General features: G+C 42.4%; 1 protein-coding gene across 1 annotated transcript in view; it reads left to right on the plus strand.

Annotated features, from left to right (window-relative positions):
- The window catches only part of Mlxip (MLX interacting protein), a 63,631-nt gene that overhangs the window by 38,681 nt on the left and 14,791 nt on the right, over window positions 1–10,159 (plus strand). The window contains exons 2-3 of the mRNA XM_055606161.1: window positions 8,401–8,507; window positions 9,190–9,275. Of these exons, the coding sequence (XP_055462136.1) occupies window positions 8,401–8,507; window positions 9,190–9,275 (193 nt within the window). The remainder of the gene's footprint in view (window positions 1–8,400; window positions 8,508–9,189; window positions 9,276–10,159) is intronic.

The following is a 10,159-nucleotide window of genomic DNA, read 5'->3' on the forward strand; positions in this document are numbered from 1 at the left end:
TTTAAAAGTAAAGATGACAAGTGGCACCCACAGAAGTTGAGTTTCAGACATAGGAGTAGGTTCTGAAAAGCTCCCTGGCTTGTCTGAGAGGTGTCTCTGCTGGAGAGGTGGCTACAAGGTGCCACCTCTTGCATTGTACTCATGATAGCTTGTCTCCATGTCCTGGCTCCTCAGTGAGCCTTTGTCCCTCTGCAGCCTGTTAGTTTTGGCTCTAGTAGCCTTTGGATCAAGCCCAGATCCTAGGACAAGCCAACAGAAATGATTCTTTGAAGAAAAAGAGTTGGAGTGCTGGAGGAGGGACAAAATGGAGCATTATCCCTCTGCTCACTCCTTAAAGGCAGCATTTAATGACCACTGTCTGCCTGTCTGGGTGTGTGCACAGAATTGATGCATTCACAAGTTTATATCTCTGTATATGGCAAATTGCCTTCTAGAAGGCCTTATAAGGGCCTTAAAATAAAGGGCATTCAAAAACTTTATTTAAAAATAATGCATTATTATGTTTAATTAATTAATTTGTATTCCCTACCCCTTTTGTATGTTTGTGGAGACTTAAGAGAAATGGCTCAGTGGTTAAGAGTGTTTGCCGTTCTTCCAGAAGACCTGAGTTCTTCCAGCAGATCTGAGTTTAGTTCTCGACACCCACTACAGGCAGTTCCAAGGAATCTGACTCCTATTCTTCTAGCCTCTGCAGGCAGCGTGGCAGCGTGTGTGTGTGTGTGTGTGTGTGTGTGTGTGTGTGTACGTGTGCGTGTGTGTGTGTGTAGACATATAGATATGTATATAAATAAATCTTGAAAACAAAAAGAAATGGAGCTAAGATATAGTTAGTGGAATTGTACCAGCATATGGTCCTAGGGTCGATCCCCAGCATGGTTTAAAAAAAGGAAGCCATGCTATATAGTTCTTTGCAGCTCATGTGATTGTTTATGGACCACCTTGTTTTGTTTGGTTTTTATTTAACAATGCCCTTTATAGATTTTTTGCCATTGTATCAGTATTATATATCAGCACACATGCATTTTTTAGATTACTTCAGAATGTTCAACCATTTAGATATACTAGTATATTTTAATTAATCTTTTTATTGAACATGTACTTCGTTTCCAACCTCTTCTACAGTTTAATATCCCTTTATTTATGGCTTTGTGCCCATGTTTATATGGAGATGCAGAATTAATTTCTGCAGGACAGATTTTGGCTTAAAGGTATGTGCAAATAAAGTGTGATAGACAGTTGTCAGCTTGCAGCAAGAAGACTGTTGTTTTGCCCATTGTTGTCCTCAGTGCCAGCTCAATGATAACTGTTCATCTCTGTCCTGAACTAGCTTAGAAATGCTATTAGCTACTGTCTTATTTTACCTGAGAGAACAACTTAAAGGAGAAAGGATTTTACTTTGGTACAGGTTTTTCAGAGCTTTGGAAGGACATAGTGGAACAAAGTTCACTTCATGGTGGCCAGGGAATAGACAGAAAAGAAGAGGCTGGGGACAAGGTCTTTCTGGGATGTTTCTCCAGACTACATTTAGGCCACAGGTTCTCAACCTGTGGGTTGCGACCCCTTTGGGGGTCAAATGACCCTGTTACCTTAGACCATCAGAAAACACAGATACTATTCATAACACATTACTGTTCATAACAGTAGCAACATTTCAGTTGTGAAGTAGCAACAAAAATACTTTTATGTTTGGGAGTCACCACAACACTAGGAAAGTTGAGAAACATTGATCTAGGCACTTCCTTTGGCACAGATACAAGGTCTCCCCAGAAAACTCAAGTGTTAAAGTCCTGCTGCCTAGTGTAGCAGTGGTCAGAGCTGGCTCTTAAGGGGAAGTGACTCGATCTTGAGGACTCTGTCTCAATCACTGGATTAATCAATTGATAAATAGCTAGAATCTGCTGGCATTATTGGGAGATGATAAAAATTAAGAGGGAGTGTCCAGGGGCTGGAGAGATGACTCAGGTGTTAAGAGCACCTGCTGCTCTTCCACAGGACCTGAGTTTAGTTATCAGCAGCCACATGATGGCTCACAACCATTTGTAACTATAGTTCCAAGGATTCTGATGCTCACTTCTGGCCTTCAAGGGCACCAGGCACACATGCGGTGCATAGGCATACATGATACAAAACATCCATACATAGAAAATTTAAAAATTCAAAAACAAGGAAGTGCCTATCTAAGGTGATAAACATTTGTTTACATCTCCAAAAAAATAAAAAAATAAAAAGGCCAGGCAATATATGGGCAGACTGCATTCTCTTTATCCATTCATCTACTAGAATAGTTATTTTAATACCTTTGAGATATCACACTAGTAGATGAATGGATAAACAGAATGCAGTCTGCCCATATATTGCCTAGGTCACTGATGGCAGCAGAAGATACAATTCCACTCTCGTTTACATTGTTGAACCAAGGAGTTTAATTAGGGATACTTATAGCGTCCACACTACCGAACAGTTGTCTGGTTTCCCCACCCCACAAATATTATATATATAAAATATATATTATATAATATAGAACATATTAATATAATATATTAATATATAATATTACATATATGAATTATTTTCTCAGGGCATGGAAAGGCCTGCCGGTTTACAGAGAGCACCACCTTGTGAGCTCAGAGTGGGCCTTCTGTGCACTGCCTTCTGAGCTTTCACCCCTTTCCCTTACTTCAAGGGAATGTTAATGGGCCCAATCTTGGGAGGACCTTGTGTAAATAATCACAGCTAATTGGATTTCAAGATAAAAGGGCCATGCCATGCTCAGAGGATAGCATTCCACAACACTAAAGAATAGAAATCTTTCTTCCTAACCTTCCCCCCTTTTGGTGGTAGTGCTAGAAACTCAAGGTCTTAGAGTATACTAGGCAGGTTACTTTACTACTCAGCTACATCCCTAACTGTAGCTGTTGGATGCGGTGGGGTTCAGCCATAAAAAGAAAGGGTGTTCTCCATAGCTGCAATGTGGGTGAACTTTGAAAATGTTATTTAAAGAGAATTTAGACATTGAGGGCCACATACTGAGTGATCTCATTCATATGTAAAGTCCAGAATAGACAAGTGTGTGGAAACAGGGACAGATTGGTGATTAGGAGAAGAGGTAATGTGAACTATGGTGATTTAAGTGAAAATACCTCCCACAGGCTTACAGGGAATGGCACTGTTAGGAATTGTAGCCTTGTTGGAGTAGGTATAGCTCTATTGGAGGAAGTGTGTTATTAGGGGTGGTCTTTGGGTCTCAGATGCTCAAGCTAGGCCCAGTGTCACACTCTCTTCCTGTTGCCTACCAATCCAGATGTAGAACTCTCAGCTACCTCTCCAGGACCATGTCTGCCTGCTGCTCACTATGCTTCTTACCATCATGATAATGGACTAAACTTTGGAACTATAAGCCTGCCCCAATTAAATGTTTTTCTTTATAAGAGTTGCTGTGGTCCTGGTGCCTTTTCATAGCAATAGACACCCTAACTAAGACAGGGACTAGCTGCTAAATAGGTACAGCAGTTTGAGGATGGCAAGGAAGGTTCTGGAACTTTATAGTAATGATGGCTGCAGAGTGTTATGAATGTTATTAGTGGCACTGAACATATTTTAAAATGGCTAAAATTATGAATTTTGTTATGTTTTGGCATATTTTTTTTTTTTTACTCATTTTTCATACACACTCCCATATGCTACTTTGGAGAACTGTAGCTGTTAGTTTTCTGATGCTTACACACCATCTCTTTCTGTAAATTTTGAGGAGCCCGTTTTTATTTCTTGTAGTTAAAAGTTATATAATTAAGAACATAACAAGGAGTTTTCGTGTTTGTGATACTATGTCTGCATGCTTTGGCTTCCTTGGCACTGGAGGCTCTTCTGATTCAGTGATTCTCAGCCACGTGTTCCCATTGGATAGTTACTCTAAAATAGCCAGGGCGGGACTTGTTAGTAAATAGAGCTTCTTTTTAGGTAACAGGCAGAATAGTCAAATAACTTCTTTTGGGGGTTCAGGCAAGTATCAGATTCTTCAGGACTTATTCCCTGGAGCCAAACAACTTCTCCAGAGCAGGATTGTGTTGGTGAAGCCTGCCCATCGATATTCAGGAAAATAGAAAGAGTGGAAACCGGAAATCTCATATTGAGTATGGAGACTTGTACGTAATTCTCCAGATTTAAGAGAGAAAAAAACAAAACAAAACAAAACAAAAAACTAGTGAATAAATACATAAATAAAATGAGCTATCAGGTGGTCAGAATATTACCTGTGTTGCTAAATCACACTGAGGATGGGATTGTGAATGAGTCACTGGCTGGGTTTTTATTGTTGTTGTTGTCCCATGTCCACTCTCCAATATCCAAGCAGGGTGAGCATGGGTAGCTTGCTCCCCAAAGGAAAGGAGAGCAGGGCCTAACCATCCGTGCCTGGTTCCCTTTATATTGGTGTTGGCAGAGGACAGGTGGGCCAGGGCTGTTTTACCAGTGGGCATTCCTCCTGAGAACATCAGGAACAGTGAAGAGATGAAATTCGGTTGAATTGAACAGATGAATGGAGCTATAATTAGCAGCCTGTACTCTGTTGTTGTTGGTTTGTTTGTTTGTTTGTTTGTTTTCCCAGAGGGAGCAAGAGTTAGTGTCTAATTCTACACAAGGAGGCAGAATCCATGACCCCTCCCTACCCTCCCTGTTTCTTGATTAACCAGTGCTTTCTTGTGAGCCTTGCAGTCTAATTTTCATTCCAAAGCAGTTTCTTCCCAGACCTCTGAAGAATTCATGGTTTGCTAGCTCCATCCAACAAAATTTTAAGAGGGGCCTTTGTTGGCCTGTGAATTTCCTGTTTTGTGTCAGGAACCCTCCTTCTAGGAAGGGGGCCAGGGACAGGAATGTATAAAGATTTCTTCATGGAAGCATTAAGCATTTGTTTAATAACTGGGTTTAAAAGTACCTCCTCTTTGCCAGCACTGGGCCAGCAGTCCTAAGAGGAGTCAGAGCTAGATCGTGATATTTTCATAGGTTAAGGATGGGGCTAAGTTGGTAAGTGTTCCTTGGGATCATGGCTGTGACATAAGAAGGACAAAGTTCAGACGTATGGGGTGGAAGAAGCTTCTAGGTACTAGGGAGAGGCCAGGGATCTTACAAATTCTTTTTAGTATTTTTGATTGTGTTTTTAAAGAAGGCTATGGTTGGATTTTCTGAAAGATGTGTCCATGTAGGTTAGTGTGGGAAGTGGAAACCTGATCAGAGAGATTTTTGTGTATCCTGCTTTTGGTGTGTTCTCACCAAGTGACTGCAGCTGCATTATTGGAGTCTTGGCTGTCCTGGCTTTGTAGACCAGGCTGGCCTTGAACTCACAGAGATCCACCTGCCTTTGCCTCCTGCATCGTGGGATAAAAGGTGTGCACCACCATGCCCAGCTGTGACATGGAGTCTTTTAAAGCAGCTTTTTCTAGTTTTGTGGGAAACAGACTTGTGGTATAAAGAAGGGTTCTGAATACATAGTCTCTCTTCTCTTTGGGAGGTGCCAGCGCTCATTAGGAAAGAAACTGACAGAAATTTATAATACTTCTATTCACTGAGCTATACTCTCCAGCTTTCTTCACTGTTTTTAACATATGACATTGTACAACTATGACCAATGGTATAGGATTTGTCAGTCATCCATTCTGTATATACCAGACAGGTTTTGGAATAGTTTCTTGATGTGTGTATAGCGCCACTTGCTGGTTGTAGAGACATTGCAGAAACACAGGATGATGGTGGAAGTTTAGAAATCCGTGTGTTCCTGGTGAAGTTTGCCTTAAGTATCCTGAATAAGAGAAATGTCTCAGCCAGCAGTTGGAGAGAACCAAGGAACCCTCACACTGTAGCTCAATATTTTTCTCTGCATCTTCTACTCCCATCGTGATACCTACCTGAAGGTGGCTTGTAATCTGATGGAGAAGTTGTCATAGCACACTGGCCCCCTTTGTCATAGATACACAGTGGAGGTAAGGCTGGGATAGGTCAGCCTCGTGGCTGACTCTGGCTGATCTTGACAGGGCCCTAGTGTCTGTTTCTTCTTGGGACCCTAGGTCCATCACAGCTCTTTGTAGCTCCTTGCAGCCATTTCTGAGGTAACTAGCACTCAGTCAGATTGTAGGACTGATGAGCAGATGGTACAACTATGAAATCCCTGGCTTCACAAGAAAGGAGTACCAGTTATAGAAAAAGCTTTTAGTTTGGTTTAGTTTTGTTCCTTAATTTCATTTGTATGGTAGAACTACATGCCAGCCAGGCCTGGAATTGCTGGTTGAGTGAGTAGATGGAAAGCCCATAGCTCTGCAGCTGCTTCCTATCCTCAGGCATCTGTTCCTGGGATTGAAGTAGACACAAAGCATCTCCATTTCCGTGTGTGTGTATGTTTGTATGTTTACATGTGTACATGTACATACACAGATACACCCTCATCTAACCCTTATTAAAACCACTATGGAGGAGATGGCATTATTGTGATTTTACCCAGCAAACAGAAGCACCAGAACACCCCCTTACCAACATAGTTGCATAGCTGAGGACCAGAGGCAGTGGGGGCTCCAGACCCCTCAGCTATGGCCTTATGATCCCAGATGGAGCTGATCAGTCACATGAGGTGGGTTAGTCATGCCTTTGGAGTGGCAATTGAAAGAAAAGGAAGTGGGGAAACTTCCTGACCCTTTGGGTTGAGACTGGTACTGTCTTGTCTTTCAGTTACTAAGAGGATGTGTTTTGATACTTTCTAGGGGTGGATCACAGCTTTCTTTCTTTCTTCAAGAAAGAGTTATTTTTATTTTATGTATATGAGTGGTTTGCCTGCATGTTTGTAAATGCATTGCATGCCAGTTGTCTATGGAAACCAGAAGGCATCCGATGCCCTGGAACTGGCCTTACAGGCTAGTGTGAGCCACTATGTAGGTCCTATAAACTGAACACCAGCCTTCTGCAAGAGTAGCAGCAATTACTTTGTAATGGCTGAGCTACCTTTGAGTTGCTGGGGCCACATCTTTCTGTCTGACATAATCCACAGCCTGGGCCCTGATGGTGTGGGTAGAAAGAGATGACTGCTTCTGCCAGGTGTTCAGCAGGGAGCTTTCCTTATAAGCTTTCAGGTTCACTTAATGTCTTGTTTGGATACCTCTAAATTCTTGAGCTTCCAAGACTGGGCACATGTGTGCCACTCATGTGACCTTTCTGAGTAGGTTTGGAGAAGGGGCAGGGCTGTGATCTGCCATCAGATAGATGCTCTTCAGCACCCCTATGAACCAAAGATAGTGTCTTACTGTCTCAAGCCATCAGGAAAAGGGGTTAGCCTAGGATAGTCCAGCACTGGCCCAAAGCAAGGTAGTGTTACAGCAGTGTCTGAAAGGTAGAGCAGGGACCAGGTAGAAAGAGTAAAGACCAGACCATGTGTGTCAAAGCAGAAGAGGCTTGGATGTCTCAAGGCTGGTCTCAAAGCCCCCATCAGTGCTACCTTTAAATGTAAAAGCATGCCTCAGAATTCTAGAATTGGATACTGTAGAGATGACTCAGTGGTTAAGAGCACTTGATGCTCCTCCAAAGGATCTAAGTTCAGTTCCCTGCACCCACATCAGGTGACTATTTATAACCACCTGTAACTTCAACTCCAGAAGACCTAAAGCTCTCTTCAGGCCTCTATGGTACCCACACATAAGTCAGTCTCTCTGGCTCTCTCTTTTTCTCTCCTCTCTCTCTTTCTCTTTCTCTCACATGCATATACATACATACACACACACACACACACACACACACACACACAAATTTAAAAATAAATCTAAAAAAATTCTTGTACAGTAAGTTGAGAGCATTCACAGACTAGGCTAATAACAGGCAACAGCCGTCTTGGCAGTTCAGTTTCCAGGTGCTGTGCTAGCAGCTACATCTTAGCCACTGAGAGGAATCACTTCTCAGGCAGCTTGAGATGGGCAGTGGTGACTGAGAACAAAAGAAGTGGGTCAAGACCTGATTTTTTTTTTTTTTTTTAATCAGGTTTCCATAGTCAAGCCATGTTAGTCTAGGCTGGCCTTGAATTCACAGTCCTCTGCCTATACCTCCTGAGTGTTGGAATTAAAGATATGTGCCACCATACCTGGCAACATATCTTTTAAATGTTTAATTAGGAGAAACTTTAATGGTAAGCAGGATCCCATAGGATACAGCAAGCCCCATGTCTTACAAGATTGCAGCATGTCCTGTCAGCCTGGCCTCTCAGGTGTCATGCCCACCTCCCCATATGTGCTAAAGAAGTTCCAGAGTGACTCTTCTCTCAAGCCTAGCCTGTAATGGACCCACCCAGGGTTCTAGAGTCTGGAATGATTATTAGGTCTTTTATTTTATTTTCTGAAGAGCTGCTGACTCTCTTTTCTTTGTCTTGCTTTCCAGTGGGAAGTTAGTGTCTCCAAAGTGGAAAAATTTCAAGGGTCTGAAGCTCCAGTGGCGTGACAAGATCCGGCTCAACAATGCCATCTGGAGGGCATGGTATATGCAGTGTAAGTGTGTTGCCAGCTTGGCAGTGGGGATGCTGTGCCACAAGGGACCTCAATTCTGTGGCATCAGAACTCTGCATCTTAAGAGGCCTGAGCATCTTGGGTTTATAGCCTTCTCTTAAAACATGTTTTCAGCAGAATCTTTCTTGAGCAGTCTATGTGATGGGAAACCAAGCTATAATACATCCCAGGAACCAGGGCATTTACCAGCCATCAGGCAAAGTCACCCAACAGCACAGAGTCTGGAGGGACAGACAAGTGAGACCCTTACCACAGTATGTATTGCATGCTGGGTACTTGGCCCTAAGGAGTAAGGTTATTTTTTAGGAGAGTTGGGAGACATTTGAAGAGCCAAAGAGCAGTTTCTCTTCCCAGCAGTTTAAGAAGACACATATTCTACTGTACAGCTTTTGTCCCTGACTAGCTTGAGGATGGAAGGATGCAGGCTTGAGGAGCCAGGCAGGCTTTTCCTGTTCACTGGGCACATTTGTATTGATGAACAGCTTTATTTCTTATTCAGATATACTGGCATTCTTTGCCTAGGGCCTGCATGCTTTTATTTCTCAGAACTGTACATTTCTGCAGTGGAACAAGGGAAGAACATTCAAGGGTATAGCAGTTTGGGCAGAGCTTCTTCAGGGATCTTATAAGGTACAGTTACGATGTCTCTCTTCTCCCAACACAGATTTGGAGAAGCGCAAGAATCCCGTGTGCCACTTTGTCACCCCACTAGATGGCTCTGTTGATGTAGATGAACACCGTCGGCCAGAGGTACTTAACCAGCAAGTGACTGAATAGAGAGTAGGAGGGAGGATGTTGGGAAAGGAAAATGCCTTCATTTCTGAAGCAATAACCCCCCAAAGGGCCAAGTTCAGTGGGAGAAACTGTAGGGAATAGGGGAGCCTGTGCTGTGCTATTAGTTGGCATGACTGGAGGAGGTTAGCCTCTAACAGTTTCCAGCCCCAGAGATTCTATCCTTAGACAAACTGACTTTCTGGTGCCTCATTTTCTGCTTTCACCTAAAATTGGTATTTCTTCTGAGACTTACTCAAGAAAGCCTGGCTCTGGAGCAATTAGAGAAGGCCCAGCTCTAGCTCAGTTGAAGAGCACATGTATAGGCTCAAGGTTCCATCCCCAGTACTACAAGCAAAACAACCACTCCAGAACTCGCTGTTCTCCAGATGAAACTAGAGACAGCTTAGTTGGTTGAGTGCATTCCTAGCATGCACCAACCCCTGGCTTCTGTCTCTAGCACCACACAAACTGGGCATACTCTGCAGCCCCCAGAACGTGGGAGGGAGAAATGAGAAAATCAGAAGTTTAAGGAGGCCAGCTTGAAACATGAGACCCTACTTTAAAGGAAAGAAAAATAAAAAACAGAAGAAAACAAACAAACAATATGGGAGATGAAAAGAGGTTGAAGAAAGAGTGGCTGATTTTTAATTTTATTTTTATTGTAAGTTTTATTATGTTGGTACTAAGGGTAGAATACAGGACCTCTTACATGCCAAGCAGGTTCTATACCATTGAGCTTATACCTCTTGCCCCAAAAGAGTAAATTAAATTTTTTACATTAGACTTTATTTACTTACTTACTTACTTACTTACTTATTTATTTATTTATTTATTTATTTATTTATTTATTTATTTATTTA

This window comes from Psammomys obesus, unplaced genomic scaffold, assembly GCF_907164565.1.
Source record: "Psammomys obesus unplaced genomic scaffold, mPsaObe1.curated_primary_1811, whole genome shotgun sequence".
Classification (NCBI taxonomy): domain Eukaryota; kingdom Metazoa; phylum Chordata; class Mammalia; order Rodentia; family Muridae; genus Psammomys; species Psammomys obesus.